The 17,280-nt window shown below is 39.1% G+C and overlaps 1 protein-coding gene across 9 annotated transcripts; it reads left to right on the plus strand.

The window, feature by feature from the left end:
- The first annotated feature begins 8,686 nt into the window (after positions 1-8,686).
- Positions 8,687-14,243, plus strand: LOC141607629 (uncharacterized). 9 transcript variants are annotated; one of them, XM_074426983.1, is made up of 9 exons: positions 8,687-9,394; positions 10,291-10,498; positions 11,316-11,491; positions 11,975-12,338; positions 12,440-12,552; positions 12,658-12,822; positions 12,971-13,110; positions 13,591-13,683; positions 13,856-14,243. In XM_074426983.1, exons 4-9 carry the CDS (start codon positions 12,011-12,013, stop codon positions 14,013-14,015), a joined length of 999 nt encoding a protein of 332 aa, XP_074283084.1. In that variant the 5' UTR covers positions 8,687-9,394; positions 10,291-10,498; positions 11,316-11,491; positions 11,975-12,010; the 3' UTR covers positions 14,016-14,243. The 9 variants fall into 9 exon arrangements, with proteins under 9 accessions (XP_074283084.1, XP_074283080.1, XP_074283111.1 ...); XM_074426979.1 differs by having other exon boundaries at positions 8,689-9,394; positions 11,414-11,491; XM_074426990.1 differs by having other exon boundaries at positions 8,901-9,394; positions 11,414-11,537.
- The last annotated feature ends 3,037 nt before the right edge of the window (positions 14,244-17,280 follow it).

Below are 17,280 nucleotides of genomic sequence, written 5' to 3' on the forward strand. Positions count from 1 at the left end.
ATGTTTCAATTTTCATTGAAATTTCATGCTTCTTTGATGTTCATGTTCCATTATTGATGATGATGATGATGATGATACATATATATGGTGTTTCATCCGCCTTCGAAACTTCCTCCACTATTGGTAAAAATTGATTAAATACTTATTGATTATGATTGAAGAAGGAGAGAAATGATAGTTGATAGATTAATTTAATAGGAGAAGATGATTAATTAACTACATAATGAAAAAAGATGGAGATAGGGAAGAAAGATATGGAAGCAGTTAGAGAGAGAAGGGGGTTAAATATTGTTTTAGATTTTAACAAAAATAAATAAGAAAGACTAAAATAACCTTGAATATATAATAGTATTGTACATCTAGATATATAGTCTATAAAATGCTCTTAATATAATACATGATCCAATTATATAATTATTATTATAATACATCAGTTTGCTTAAATTAGTGGGTGACATGCACAATTATTGTCTTTGCACCTTCTTGCATCCAAGTAAAACAATAATCCATATACTATTAGCTTTGTCGTCATGATGCGCCGTACCTACACTTTTATATGCTTCTTTTATGACTCAAGATACCATTATTATAAAGTATCGAGATTAACATTAAGATTTAGAATGAAACTAGATATGAGAATCTCAACAATTTTGCAAAAGACAAGTCAACTAGAATCAACTCTAGTAAAGAAGAAATCTGGTGGGAGAAATCTAAAAACGATTTCCTAAAGCTAAATTTTGACGATTCGAGAATAGAAGGCAATAAAGCCGCTTTAGGATATTGTATAAGAGATCATAATGGTAAAACCGTTATGTTAGGAGCAGAAAAAATGCGGATCTAATAGTATTCTTGTTGCGGAAGCTCACACTTTAAAAGAAGGTGTTTTAGCTGCTAAACACTTGGTAATCTCAAAGCTAATTGTGAAGGGTGATAATTTATGTGTTATTAACTCACTTCGTAGTACTTGGCAAATTCCTGAGAAATTTCTAGTATTATCAAGGATGTGAAATGAGACCTTCATTTGTTCGATGAAGTGATAATTAAACATTACTTTCGTGAAGCCAACAAGGTTGCTGACTTCATGGCTTCTACTCTTTCGAGGTGGCTTCAACTAGACCTAGCAAAAGCAACCCGACCCGATTGACCCAACCCGAAAAGGCTGACTCGAGACCCAAAGTGACTCGAACTACATCACCCGAATGTGACCCGAAAACCCGAATTAACCCGACCCGACCCGAACATGACTCGAGCTTTCTTTACCCGAACTGGCCTGACCCGAAAATGACCCGATCTGAAACCACCAAACTCGAAAATGACCCGAAAAAATATAACTCTAATTGAACCGAAAAGATTTGAAATGGCAATTTCTTTATTATTCATTGACCCAAAAATGACCCGACCAAAAACAACCCGACCCGCTTGACCTGGAACTGACCCGACCAACAAACCCAAAACAGTCTCGAAACCTGAAATGACCCGTCCCGACCCGAGTTAACCCGAAATCAATGATAAACCCGAACTGACCCGACCTGAATTGACCCAACCCGAACCCGACCCGTTGACCCGTTTTGCCAGGTCTAGCTTAACCTATCTCACTCATTCGAAAGGATGAGATAAGTTGGTCATACTCTAGAGGATCAACCTAGTTTTCTTACCTTATCAAAAAAATTAAAAAAAATAAAAATAAAAATAAAGTACCGAGATTAATTAACGGTCTGCATATGTCACCATTATTATTGTTTAAATACGACTAATATTTATAGTCTTTACAAATTTCTACTTAAACCGATAAGCTTCATTTTAACGATAAAATGAATCTAAATAGGTATTAATTATATAATAAGGGTAGTTGTCTAATTCATGGGAATAATCCATCATATATGTGGTCTGCTTAAATTACTTCACCCTTTAAGTAATCCGAATTTAATCCATCATATCTTCCTTTCTTCCCAAAACAAACTCACTTAATTTTTTTAACCTATTGTACAAGGTCACCTTTTCCTCCCTCTTCATTTAACTCCCAAATCTGACACACTTCACGACAAACACCATACCCACAATCACGTACTGTACTCGTCGGTCAGTATACTCGCCGCTCACCTTAGGTTTATGGTGAATTGGCGCGTGCGGAGGTGAGCAGTTGCGCTGGTGGTCGAAGGGAGTCAGCGTCGAGGAGTGACAGCAGGAGGAGTGGTGGTCAGAGGGAGGACCGCAGGCGATCGACGGAGGAGTAATAAACGGAGGGAGAAGAGATGAATTTGTTTTTTTTTTTTAATTAGGGTAAGAATTAAGGTATCTTAATCCTTAAAAATATAAGGGTGACATGTTGTTCAGGTTTCCCATCTCCTTAGAATGTTATTGGAAGGTATGTTGTGTAAGATGAATTAAATTATAATTAATGATAGGATGGAGTAATTTAAGCAGGCCACCCATATGATGGATTATTCCTATGAAATAACCCTAACAAAAAATGTGTCTTAGTATCATCAAATTGTAGTATTTACATCCGTTTTACTGTCGATATACCATTAAAACGAATATTGTCTTCTTGAATAAGACTAGCAGATAGTCTTGCGTCTTTGATATTTGAACATCTTAGCCTTCCTATGTGTATGTTTTCTTTTATGCCTAAAAACACACCCCTGAAGCATAATACAAAGGATGTGATATGAACATTGTTTGTTATTCATCTCAATTAACGTTACATTTATACAAACTGAATTGCCATAAGGTAGAGTATCCTAATATCGTAATTTTCCAAAACATAATATCACAGAATAACAAAGATATTATACTATATGTATGAGATATGACAATATGACCAAATATTGTCTAATACCCACCCCTCCCTCTCTCCTCAAGTTGGAGCGCCTACATCGGAGATGCCCAACTTGTCAATCAAGTCGTTAAACTGTCAACCACCCAATGTCTTTGTCAAAACATCATCCAATTGTGAGTGAGTATGGACATAACGTGGAGTAATGACATCACGACGAATCACGTCGCGAACAAAATGACAGTCGATTTCGATATGCTCTGTGCGTTCATGAAAAAACGGATTATTAGCAATGTGTAGTGCATCTTGATTATCACAATGCAGCCGAATATATAGCGTCATGAATTTCAACACCGAGGCTCTTGAGTAAGCTCTTTAGCCACAAGACTTCACAAGTAGCCAATGTCATTGCACGATCGGCTTTAGTCGACGGCCGGGAGACCGCTGCTTGTTTCTTCGTTTTCTAAGAGATAGGTGACCCTTCAAGGCAAATTAAGTAAACGGTAATAGAATGGCGACTAATTTGACAATTAGCCTAGTCAACGTCATAATAAGCTTCAATAATCATAGGTCCGTCCGTGTGGGAACATAATTCTTTGTCCCGGACAGCCTTTCAAGTATCAAACTACACGCAAAGCAGCGTCCCTCAGTGGCTGAGGTGGCTTTTGCATAAACTGGGTAAGAATATGAACCGAATAGCATAACTCAGGTCGAGTGGAAGTAAGATAAATAAGCTTGCCCACCAAACGACGATACTTGGAACCGTCTTCAAGAATGGGATCAGTAGCGAGTGAAAGACGATGCTTCTCAGCAATCGGTACACTAACCGGTTTGAAACCAAGAAGACTCGTTTCTGACAATGGGTGTAATCTCATCAATCGATCCACGTTGTTAGTATACGGTCATTAGGTGCAATCTCAAAACCAGAATCCTCATCAAAGTGATATGTTTTTGGTCCAAAGTGCCAATCTTCGTTGCATTACAAAAGGGAAAATTTGTCTCGGTAAATGTGACATCCCTAGGCAAAAAACATTGTCAACCCTTCTTTCCAAAAAGGATAACCAAGAAAGACACATCGACGACTCCGACTAACAAATTTGTCACTTGGAGTCATGTTCTTTGCTTAACATAGGCAACCGACCACTAGAAGTAAGCTTAGATTGGGAATACGACCATATAAACATTCAGATGAAGTTTTCCCGTGAAGAAACCGAGTAGGAGTACGGTTAATTAAATGAGTGGAAGCAAGAACACACTTCCCCAAAAATCAAGAGGAAGACAACTTTGAAACTGCAAGGCACGAGCCAAATTAAAAATGTGTCTATGCTTGCGCTCCACACGTGCACATTCTATTGCGGGGTTTTTACCATTAACGTCTCATGTATAATACCATTTTCACGAAAATGATGTAAGTGGATGGAATTCGGTTCCATTATCACTTCATAATATTTTTATATCACGATTAAATTGTTTTTTAACCAAAGCAAAAAATTCCTTCATGTGTCAACAAACTCTATCTTTCGTTTTTAATAAATAAACCCACTCACACTGGGAAAAATCATCAGCTATCGAAAAAAATAACGAGAACCGCAAGCACGATTTGGCGGATTATTCCCCCAAACATCACAATAAATTAAATTAAATAAGGATGTAGCTTTATTATTGCTTAACGGTAAAATAGAACGTGTTTGTTTGGCTCAAAAACAAAGATCACACGACTTAATAGATAAATTACTCTTAATACGGGCGACTTGAGGTGACAATTCCATCACTTGTAAAGAGGAATGTCCAAAAAGCTTGTGCCAAAGCTCAAATAATTCTCCATTGCCTTTAACCACATTAACACGTTTTAATTTATCTATCGACAAGTGATAATGTTCGTCTCCAAGTTCATCCACACCAATCCTCGTCTTCAAGATAAGGTCTTGTATAACACAATTAGAAGCCGTGAATTGTATATTCAAATGTCGAGACGATAAAAGTTAGGAAACAGAGAGTAAATTACATGCGTAATTGGGCACAAATAACACGTTATGCAATACAAGCGAATCGTTAATTCGCACATCTCCCACATGAGTGGCCTTCAACCGCGTGCCATTGGGTAATCTAACTTCCAAAGGTTTGACGGTCTCCTAACGTTCAAATAAATTTAAATCAACGCAAACATGGATCGAAGCACCCGTGTCAATAAGCCAAGTATTGTTACGCTTACCGTTAAGACGAATAAAATTGGCATCTACTGTTTTCTAACCAAGAACGGCATTAATCTTGGGTAAAATGACCACCAGGATCCGTGCCAACTTCTCGTATGCCCTCCTATCTCTCTTCTATCAAATACAAGCTGAAGCGGGCATGGTCAGACCATTCTTAGTTAAGATGGATCAGTTTAGCATACGGGAACAACTCTATCAAAAAATTATGTGCACAAAGCGCGATCAGTCATGCTTTGTCTATTAGCATCTCCCGCTTGCCCATTATCAAATGTGAATTTGTAACCCTCCCATGCGACGTATTTTAACCCACAATCATCAATAGCGGCATGACAAATTTTCATTCGTCATTGAGCATGACTGCCTCCCCGCATTTCGGTCGGGTACAGAACCTAATTGAAGTCCCCAATGCACATCCACGGTAGAGACGGCTGCCTATTAAGAAGTCGAAGCAGCTCCCAAGAAAGATGACAATATGAAACCGCCGGCCATCCATAAATCCCGTAACTCTCCACTCCTTGTCCTTCTCATGGACGATAAGCTCCATATGGTAAATGGAAGCCGACATAAACATACAATCGATCTCCTTCTTCCACATAAAAACAAAACCCCCCCGATCTCTCTATACTATCTACTTCAATCTCATCATACCCATCCAAATTTTCCCTAACTCTCCTCATATCATGACCACAAAGTTTTGTTTCGCATAAAAAAATCATGGCCGGAGCTTCCCTTCGCACCAACGTGTAAAAGACTCTAACTGTATCAGGGTTGCCCAATCCCCAACAGTTAAGGCTTAGGAGACTTATTTGGCCTGACGGTGTTGAGAACGCTCAACCTCCGCCGTAGGTATTACAACGCCCTCGTCAATAATAACTTTCAGTCTCTTTCCCAAATCACAATTAGCATCAACCTCCCTACTTCCCACCCATACTGTAACAACCTCACATACCAAGGTGCCTTACCAGGACCACCCTAGCATGAGGGACTGTTATCATCTCGGTTTTTCGAGGGTAGTATATTAAAAGTAACCATTCCAAAACATTATTTAAAGTATAAAGAGCTAACGATTACATGTTCCAAAACCAAATACAAAATAAATGTTCACTAGTAATCAAACAACTGAAGCTAAAACAGTAATCGCATGACAATGGAAGCTAGACTCGAAGTGATGACTCCCCATCTCGTCCCCAAAGCTAAAGACCATCATCACCTGTCACAATCTTCTCACCATCCCTGAATGGATCACCACAGATTTTACAAAACAACAACGGGGTAAGTTCACTACATAATCAAAATAAGACAAGTACGATAAAGATAAACAACTGTTACACAATCCACCTCCAACTCCCAATCACATCTTGTAATTGACTACACACTAAAGTGTGTAGCCCTGCCAGTGGGGGACCGCAGCCTTGCCCACCCTAAGCCCCCGCTCATCAACGAGCGATACCCCTATTCATTAATGTGCACATCCCCTTCTGTGGCGGGTTACACAGAGGGCGAATCAAGGGCGTGAAGCCACTCCCGCAAGTGACTCTACTCAGCTGAGGACGCACCTCACGAACATCACCAACCATCTCAACACCAACGCCATACTCCAATCCACCAACATCAATCAATCACAATATCAATCGTACAATCAATTACAACACATATCTTAAATCAATTAAACAGTAAACCGAGTAGGGAAACCCTTCCTTAGCACAAATCTGACACGAGACAAACAAGCAAGCTAAAACGGCTCCTCTACGAAGTCTCCACCTAACAATAATCATACAATTCCCATTACAATAATGTCAAAATCCTCTTTCCCCCAAAATCACAAACTAGGGCAAACTCTAAAAGACAAATTGATAAAACTCATAGAACTAGAGGCTTACCTGTGGGAAATAATTTGTATACTTTCCCTTAAACTAGAAGGATTATAACGAATTTAACAATGATGATCAATGGTCATAAACAAAATACATAAACAAAGTATAAAGGATTTAGAATTAACCTTCGGTCCTAGCAAAATTGGCCTAAGAACAATATCAAAATTGATATTCGCCTATTAGTTGCACCCAAGACGATATGAGATATGCCCTATTGATTGTGCTAGAATCGATCTAAAATTTTCTGTAAAATTTAGTTGTTTTGTGTTTTTTTCTGATGAAAGAGAGAGGCTAGGTCAAGAAAAAGAATTAGGGTAGAAATAATTCTCTCCCTTTCTTTCTTATACTCACCGAAATTTGGAGTCAATTAGGAAAGAAAAATCTTTCCTAATTTTCGGCCAAACTGACCGAAATAAGGAGTATATCCTCCTTATTTTTGGTCTTTCCAAAAATATATAATATGTGTTGAATTGTCATCTAATGAGGATCGAACCCAAGACCTCTTGGTTTGTGTACCCTCACTATTACCACTATGACACATTCATCTTGTTGATATTAAATATAACTGATTATATTTAATTACGAATTAACAGATTAATTCGTCCAAGCTAACATTATATATATTTAATTAAATATAACTTATTATATTTAATTTACGAATTGACAATTAATTAAATCTCAACTAATATTATTTAATTTTCATTAAATAATTATCTCATCAACACATTGACTAACTTTTTAGTCATTTTGGGCATCAATGTGATTATATTTCTATAACCACATTTCTCAAACACATCCTATAGGTGTGACCTTTAGGGACCAGTTGATCACCGCCATCTGTATGATAATAACGTCAAACTTTCTAGCAAACCAACCGTTATTAGGTAAACGTTAATCAACTGATTAAATATACGAAGTATACCCTTGTGAACCTGTAAGAGATTTACAAATGTTATCACACTAATTTGTGGAGGACACAAGCTCCAACATTACCGACACAATCGACGCGAAGGAAGGATGAACAAGACTCACGAAAGAGCCACGAACTTGAGAGAGATTTTGAGATGGTTAGAGTTACGTTGAAAGTTTAGGTTTTGGTAAAAATGATTAAGAAATTGTAAATCTCGTTTATATAACTCTAATCCTCTCTAAATCAAACCGCGGAAATAAACATCGTCAGACCGGATACTCGGTCGAGTATAGAGTATACTCGACCGAGTATCCCCTACTCGGTGGAGTAGGCCGAGTATTCCGGACAGTAGCCTGGGCAGAAATACACGACGCACTTACTCGGCCGAGTAAGCCATATTCGGCCGATTAACAGACTTAGAAAACTGTAGTATTACACATACCATCTCCCAACCCCTCGCTGCCAGTACCCTCTCTGCCTCCCTCCCTCGTCAGCCTCTTCTACTCTCTACTTCTATTTTTCTCATTTTTGGTTTTGTTCATCTCTCCCAGGAGCTCCCCTCCAACAACACCAACCTCATCCACCCACTTTGCCCTCCCTCCATCAACCTCTATAGCACACCCCACCTCCCTCCCTTCCCCACCGTCTTCGGCAATGATTTTACTCATGCCTTCTCCCCCTCCAATCCAGCAAGAATAACTGGATCGACTTAAAAGGTGCAGGGATTGAGAGGTATTGACGGTTTTACCCCTTTATTTACATTTAGGTAATTAAAATTTATAAGCGTGTGGACATATTTGTCCAATTAATGGGAGAGATCCAAATGAAGTTTTCTGAAAATTCTTTGCGTCACGTCAACTATTTCGAGGCTTTCTTTTAGTAATATGTAATGATCATATCAAGAGTGTATTTCATAAAATGAAGACTCAAAGATTTAACTCAAAGAAATTAAAAACTTAGAATCAATCTAGATCTCACATTTATTTATCTTTGTAATAAATACAAAAACAAAAATATAATTGAATTTCAAATTAGTATGACACCCTTGTTAGCTCTCTCCCCCTCCCACATCGTACAGTTGTACAACTAAGTACCTAAAAGTAATCAGCCAAACTCATTTCAGTGACACCAAATTCTACTTATAAACACAACACACTCTTCAATCTTCATTCATTCAATTCATTTCTCTTTTTCCTCAAGCTATCTCCCTAATCTTTTCCCTCTCTAATGATTTTCTCCTTAATCATCATCTTAATCATTAATTAATCCTCTCTATAATGGAATTAAACCTCCCTTCATCATCATCATCATCATCATCATCATCATTATCTTTAATTACTGCTGTTAAATCAGCCGATTTTACTTCAATTCAAGTTGCTCATTCTTGTAATGACACCAGTATTTTTCACGAAACTGTAAATTAGATAAATTCGTCGATTTTTCAACCGATTTTCCACCATTTTTTTTTGCTACTAAAACATTATTTTTTGTTACTATAAATAGTTTCAAGAAATTAAATGACGATGATTAGTGGGAATATGGCGATGTTAAGTCCACTAAATTGGAGCAAAATCGGTTTGGTTAGCTCTTCTTCAACTTTCTTTACGCCGGCATTTCATAGGTGATCACCCCAATATTCTTCTTACTCCTTTTGTTTCCGTCATTTATTTATCTTTTATATTCTTTGTTGGTAGTACGTTAATTAAATTAAAACAAATAATTGAGAGGGACGGAGTCATTTCAATGGTTCCACTCTCTTATTATAATTAAAAATTACTTTATTTTTGCTGTTGCTCTTTTTAATGTTTAGTTATTGCTAATCTTGGATAATCTTTAAAAAAACGATGGTTGAGCCTTTTAGTGGATCATCTACTTTTTATAACACTAATAGAGCGAAATGAGACAAAGTTTACACAAAAACCAGAGATTTTTAATATTGATAAATAAATAAAAGTAGGTAGTTTATTTTCGGAAGAGGGTGAGACAGGGCACTTGATTACTCTAGGCAGTAGCGAATCTTGGACTGAAAAATTAAGGTGGTCAGATGATAGATAATTTACACCCTTTTGAGTTGGGAGTCCCAAAGTATCATTGAAATATACGGGTATTCATTTTTTATCACGTTGGGTTTTCGAACGATCTTGGGTCGATTAATCTATAATTGTCCTTGCAGCTCACTTGACACTAACGCGATGAGATGTTGAAAACCTATACAAAAATGAAAATTTCTTGTGGGTTTTATTTATATATTCTGGTAGATTTTGCCTGTATTGAATTCTGTCTAACACGAAGCTTATGATTCACTTTAGCGACGAATGGTTGCTCAAACAGAAGAATAGACAGGGAATAGGGGAGTTTAAATCCCATTCTATAAGTTGTAGGATAGTTCTAGTTTATTGGTATTTCATCTTTGTCGCTGCTGACTTAGCAGTTTCTCAAGTTGATACATATAAGTATGCAGCGTACTTGCTCTAGGATACTCGTTGTTTTAAGACCTTAAAAATTATGATCAATTAGGTGCTCTGACGATAAGGCCGGAAATCTTTCCACTGTAAATGGATTGACGAAATCCTTCTTGAAACCCATGATGGTGGCAACTTTCGGGCACCAAAGGAAGATGACGTCTAGAATTGCTTACTTTTCTTCCATTGCAGCTGCTTCAGCTTCTCCACTTTTTAGTGGTCAAGCGACCATGGATTCTTTTGGCCCTAACTTTTATCAGGACGTATGTATCTCTTTTATTGCAGTTGGACTTTACAGTTTTTACCCAATCCAACTTTAACTTCGTTATAGTCATATTACAAGTGTGTATTTGTTCTGCTGCCGGATCATTTTTTTTTAACTTTCTGCATTACAAAAAAAAAACTTACTTCCTCGTTAGAGCAATAATGAAACGAAGCGAATGCTTCCTAAGACACGTGAAAAATCTTTTTCAAAACCTAGCAAATTAACCAATTGATTGACACATATACTCCCATTGCATTGATTTATATAGTCATGGACTCTCTAACATTACCATGTTGCATATATTAAAATGAATACTTATCTGGTCGTGATCCGTGTCAGTGTCTTATCTTTTAAAAACCAGCTTTATTGTCGAAGCCAAGATCCTGGGTGAATCATTTGTTTTAATTTTTCTTACAATGTTTTTTTTTTTCACTTATATGACCGAGTCTGAATTCTCTCTTTCTCTTATGGTTTGTGTGACCGTTTATATTTCAGAAAATTCGGCATTTATGGTGAACTTGCATTTCTAGTGGTAGCATGTCTACCATCTGAATACTTAACCTTGTCATGGACTCAACTGCATTAATTTTATATAGTCATGGACTCAACTGCATTAATTTTATATAGTCATCTACCATCTACTATCTGATCGTGATCTTTGTCAGCGTCTTGTCTTTTTCGAATCAGCTTTATATATCGGAGCCAAGATCCTGGGTGAATCATCTGTTTTTATTTTTCCTACAATGTTTTCTTTCTTCTATGACCGAGTCTGACTTCTCTCTCTTTTATGGTTTGGGTGACCGCTTATATTTCAGAAAACTCGGCATGTATGGTGAACATGCATTTCTAGTGGTAGCATGTCTACCTTCTGAGCTCTTTGAGTGCAAGGGTTAATTGCAGTTGTGATGTCCAGGTTCTCAAGGCTGCAAGGGAGAAGTTCACTGAGGAGATCTCTTTTCAGTCGAAGGACAAAGACATCTCCCTTGCCAAGGTAATACTGATGAGTATGTTGGCTCACTCCCTGCTCATCTCTTGAGGTGAGAAGCTGAAAGATTTTATTTTCAGAGTAATTTTCCAATGAGATCTACGTAATCAGTGGCAGAGTTGGATTATAGTGTTCCTTTTGTGTTTCTTTGTTAGCTAGTTTAGCTCATATAATCATACGTTATCCGATTATCAGCTTATGCAGTCTATTTTTGGAATATAAATTGCTCTACTGTGTCATTGAAAATAGGATGAAATGTGTATATTATAATAACTTTCCGCAAGGTGTTATAGCCTTGGCGAAGATTGATTTATTGGATAAATAAAAATCCAACCCTTGGTAAAAAAAGAAAAAAGTCTAGTGTGTAATTTAATTAACAATCTCATTGTCTGGCCTTCGTACTCTCAAAGATGTATGCACTCCATTTTCAGTTCTGACCACTTCAGACATGAACTGATCTGATGTAGTATCCTCTCCTCAATTGTACAGACTCTTCTTTATATTGCTGCTGAAGATGAAGCTTCTATGGCTTTCAAGAGAGAGATGGATGTTCGCTCACGTCAAAATGAGAGAAAAGATGTTACGGCACCAACCCGTGTTTATGAGGGTGATCCTTTGGAGCTTATGCCTCTTTCAGGAAAGAGAATGTCAGAGTGGCTTGATGAACTGGATGTTATTGCCAAAGAAGTTGAAGCTGAGTTAGTTCCACGAGACATAGGTTGCCATTTGGTTGAAGTCATAGAGGCTGTGAACGTAGTTCTTTTTCAAGAGAGAGGCTTTAAAAGGGTGTCTATAGCTGTAGAGCCAAAATGTTCCTACTTGCACGGGGTTTTGAATTCCGGAGTTGGCAGTGGTAAGTGCTCTATCAATATTCCATCTCTCTCATCTTTCTTCCTTTTCCTATCTCAATTTAAGCTCAAAGGTATATCTGATTTCTTGTTACCTTGTAAACAGCTATACTGTTGAGCATTATATATATAGAAGTTTGCCGAAGACTTGGTTTGGTCATGGTGGGATCTCGGGTGGGAGAGGACTTCTTGATATGGCCTCAAACAGAGAATCCTGAGGTGCTTTGATCTTACATATTGTTTACTGTTTTACTGACTGTAGAGGATCGGGGAGCCTTTCCGAGTTCTTTGCTTACTAATTGGTCAAATTTGTTATTCGTACAGGAACTTTTTAAGGTAACATCTGGGCATAGTCTGTTTGCCATTGTTAATGGGAGGTGTGTCGAGGATCCAAGATCGATGGCCTCAGATCTGGATAGCAACTCTCTTCTGAGTCTTGATATGACTACTAATCGAGATATTATTGGCATTGCTCTAGCAAATCTTATTGTAAGCTACAATTTTAACTCTATAATTCTGTCATCTCAGCTCTCGCAATAGGCAAACCCTGTGCTCCAATCCCTTCCCTCTTCCTTATGGTTAATAACTGGATATATTAGGGCAAAATTTAGCTGAAGATTGAAATTTGTTCCTGCAGAGGCTTCATTGGAAACGTGCTTCAAGATCCAGTCGTGGGTTAATGTTAACCTCAGCGCTGAGAGATGTTCATGATGCTAGTAAAAAGCTTGAGAATATAGATGGGTCAAATCGTCCTTTGTTGAGGCCGCATGATTTGAGGTTCTATACAATCTTTATTACGGAAATCATATAATACTCTTATGTGAGTACATTAGCTCTATGTAGCTGCTTATTATTCTGAAACATTCACACCCACAATTCAACTTGTAGAATTTACACCATCAATCACTTTCATTCATTGCTTGGTTTTCCATCGTGTCGAGTGCCTCTAGGGCATGTTTCGTCTCCATGCTCTCTTTATGGTTGATTTGACTTCCATGTGATCATTTTTGCTCCGTAACATATTTCACTTTCTGTTCGATCTTTATGAAGTTCTTTCCCTAATATCCCTATAGGTTAGGTAGCCCACTTCTGACCATTTTTATCTCCTTTATGTGATATAATGTCGTAGTAATGTAATTAAATAAGGTCCCTGATCATGCGTCAATTTGCTTGAATTGGATTTGTGCTCCATTAATTTCTGTATAGCACGTCCAATGATTTTAGCCTGTTCCTAACCTCTTATCATTCGATCTATAGGCTGGCAATTATGGCTTCAGAAAGGCTCTTAATACTGCAGCCGCACAATTGGTCATTAAGGAGAGACCATGGCATGATGCTTTACTATAATAGGTATTTGCTTAAACTTTTGCCGAATCTCAAGATTTCAGTAACTTGTATGAAACGGTCTTTACATGTGAATGATGTGAGACCAACCCATTAACCCTGTTAATTAAATGACAAATTTAGCTGGCTTAACACGTGAGTTGTCACAGAACCGTTATTAACTAACTTGACTCGCCAGGGAATATGGAAAGGCAGTCCAAGAGCTTAGTATATGCATGGCATTTGCGCCAGAGGAAGAGGCAGCTGTATTGGAACCATTTGTCGAGAAACTGCACCTTTTGCGGCTAGAGTCATCCTGGAAATCTTTGACTAATGCAGGTCAATTGACACCCCTTTGATTTGAGTACATATCTAGAGCTGTAACTTTCCTGTCACTGGATAATACGGCCAGCACGAAAACTAGGAACTGTTAATGGTACAGTTCAGATGTGCTGGTGTATGTACGAAAACAACTCTTATGGTCATGTTAGATTGTTAGATGTTCTCCATTGTACTATATCATGTTGTATATCATGTTGTAATATTGAATTGCTCAATCATGGTTACAAATTTTTGTTTGACGTTAATCCTGGTTTGAACTATGTTTTGGTAAAAATTTACCGACTATTAATTTAATTAGTGAGTGATAGTGATTAATCTACGGCCTAATACGATATGTGTGTAATGAATTTAATGAACAACGAAACAAAGGATAAACTCGCGGAATTTTGGTGACGCGGAAAACCCGATGTGGGAACCACCGCGAGGGGAGTCGGAAACCCACCAATTTGGCACTATAATCGAGAGGATATTATGCAAGTAAGGAAATACAATGATTAATTTGCTAGTGAAATATTGCTAAGCGGAGACGGGATGTCGAGTGACAGTGTGCTCGAGTATTGAATGATGCCCCTTTTCCTTTGTTTCTGATCCATGTTATAAAGTTGTGGGGGCTAGGTCTTGAGTCCAAAAACGACTTTCCTGCTTCTGCTCCTAGATTTATGGTCAACCCCATAAGAATAGGAGGTGGTTACTTGACCTTTTCACGTGGGTTTTGCCAAAGAAATATCCCACATGTGTTTATTTATCATCTTGATCATATGGCTCTCAATCTGCCACGTCGTCGATTCCTTTTAATTACTTTCCACCAATGAAGGCCTGCCATGTCATAAGTAATAAAAAGTGTGATTTTTATCCCTAACAATTGCCCCCAAATTTCCGTCTCAAAATATTTTAGGCGGAAATTTCTGCTCCGAGATGCTTCAAACTGACGGGATTTGACAGTTATACTGACTTTGAAACTCCTTCTAATTAAGACTTCCTGTCGCCACCTAGCATCCCAACTCCCCATAATCACTCTTCCCTATTTCAACTCCTTGGTTCCCCCAATTTCCTTTTCTCTATCTCAATCCCTTCCAACTTCTCATCCATCAATCAAACTTTCTATCCCCGGCGGCCGCAACAGGTACATCGCCTTCCTCCTCCTTCATTCTTCTTTTTCACTTTCTTCTCTTTGCTTCATTATGTCACAAGAAACCGCACCTCCTTCAAACTTTCACTTTCTCTATCTCAATCCCTTCCAACTTCTCATCCATCAATCAAACTTTCTATCCCCGGCGGCCGCAACAGGTACATCGTCTTCCTCCTCCTTCATTCTTCTTTTTCACCTTCTTCTCTTTGCTTCATTATGTCACAAGAAACTGCACCTCCTTCCTCTACCTCGGATCTCCGAATGTCGCCTGACCTTTTCCCTTTTGGCGGTATTCTATCCGCCAAGCACTCGTGTGACTCGGAGTTCACCGCGGATGACCTTGCCCATATTAAGGAGACGTTTGGGTTTTCCGATCAGGTGGAGTTTCATATCCCAATCCCCGGCCAAAAGCCGACTTTGTGCGGACGGGGTGGATATGTTTGTACGAATATGCATTCCGTCTGGGTCTGAGATTTCCATTTCCGCCTTTAATTCAAGAGTTCTTGAACCTCAATCGCTTGGCCATCTGTCAAGTTGCTCCTTACACTTGGCGGATTCTGCTTGCGATTTGCGCCATGAATAGCCGCTTTGGCTATGACATCAGTCTTTCGGATCTTGCTCACTTGTTATCCGTTAGATCGCTTAGTCGAGGTCAAGTGACCATCCGAGTCCGGGATGGTGAGAAAAATTGCATTATTTTCCCGGTGAAACCCGATGATATCAAGTGGTTCACCCGTTTTATTTTTGTCAAAGTTAGCACACTTCCTCCTCCTACCGACTACATTGCCAGCACCTGGCGATCAGCCCAGGGTGCATGCCCTAGTTTTTTTTTATCTTTCCCTTTTGATGCTTGTACTTCCTTACTTGGTTTTTCGTGCAGGTTTGCGTCATTTAACCCCATCCCTCGACGAAGTTGCATCCATCACCAAGCTCTTCGGTCCTCCGCCTGAACACAGGAGCTTTCCTAACCTGGTCCAGGATTCTTCCCCTGCTTAAAAGGAGGAGAACGAAGAGGTGGAACCAGAAGAGGAAGCTGAATCGATAACGACTGGTACGTTATCCCATTTTCCACAATGTTTTCTGCTTCTGGTGATATCGTGGTTTTCTGCTTCTGATCACGCTTCTCTCCCCCCAGGCTCTGCAAAACCCAAGGCTTCACTTGCGGATGTTCTGGCTCTGAGAGAGAAGAAACGTGCTGAAAGTGCGTCTAAACCTGCCGAGAAGAGGAAAGCTGCTCCTGCCTCTGGTGCTGGTACCCGTGCGAAAAGGAGGTCTGCTGCTGGTCATGCCAAAGAACAAATTCCCATTGAGGTTACTCCTCTTGCTATGAAGCCTCCTATTCCAGGGCACGCTCATTCTCGCGGCTTTGCTTCTGGGGATCCTCCTACTTCTGAGCCCATTCCTGTTCACGATTCCACTCCTGCTGCTGAATCCGTCCCTGTTCCCGGTTCCACTCCTGCTGCTGGAGGTCCTCCTAATATAGCATTCAGGTTTTCATGGGACTTTGGCAGGGCGAGATCTGCTCGTGATCTGAGTCTGATGGGTCGGATGCTGTTTCCTGCTCCTAGGTCTGCACTGGAGAGAAGGGCTTTGGTTGATCTGGTGGACCGTGCTGCGGAGCATACCTTCGAGGTGAATATATACCAATTTTTTTTTGAACTTCCTTGCTTGTGGTTGGCAGTCCTTCCAGATGGCTCTGTTCCTGCGGGAGAAGATTTCTTCCTTGGAAACTGAAAAGGCGGAGCTTCTGAAGCAGGCGAAGGCGCCTAAGGAAAGCAAGCTTAAAATCCAGGCTGAGTTAGACGCAGCCCAGAGTCTACTGTTGGAGGAAGCTGCTCAGAAGCAGAAACTGCAAAGTAGCCTTTCTGATGCCGAAGGACGTATTTCTGGTACCGAGGGTCGTGCTTCTGATGCCGAGAGATGTGATGCTTGTAACACCCCCCCCCCCATACTCCAAGTGCCTTACCAGGACCACTCAGGTATAAGGACGTTACCATCTCGGTTACCCGAGGCAATGATAATCAAATAAACAATAATGAAACGATATTTAAATAGTAATACTTTAGCGAAAGGTTACAATCCAAAAACCAAACCAAATACTAATACATGTTCTCAAAACGGTACATCTCATGAACTAATCGAAATGTATATAA

This window comes from Silene latifolia, chromosome 1, assembly GCF_048544455.1.
Source record: "Silene latifolia isolate original U9 population chromosome 1, ASM4854445v1, whole genome shotgun sequence".
Classification (NCBI taxonomy): Eukaryota; Viridiplantae; Streptophyta; class Magnoliopsida; order Caryophyllales; family Caryophyllaceae; genus Silene; species Silene latifolia.

Coding starts and splice junctions, on each gene's coding strand:
- LOC141607629 (XM_074426979.1), top strand. CDS start 9,291: ATGACGATGATTAGTGGGAATATGGCGATGTTAAGTCCACTAAATTGG. Junction 9,395..10,290: donor TTTACGCCGGCATTTCATAG/GTGATCACCCCA, acceptor ATGATCAATTAG/GTGCTCTGACGATAAGGCCG. Junction 13,684..13,855: donor ATGATGCTTTACTATAATAG/GTATTTGCTTAA, acceptor TTGACTCGCCAG/GGAATATGGAAAGGCAGTCC.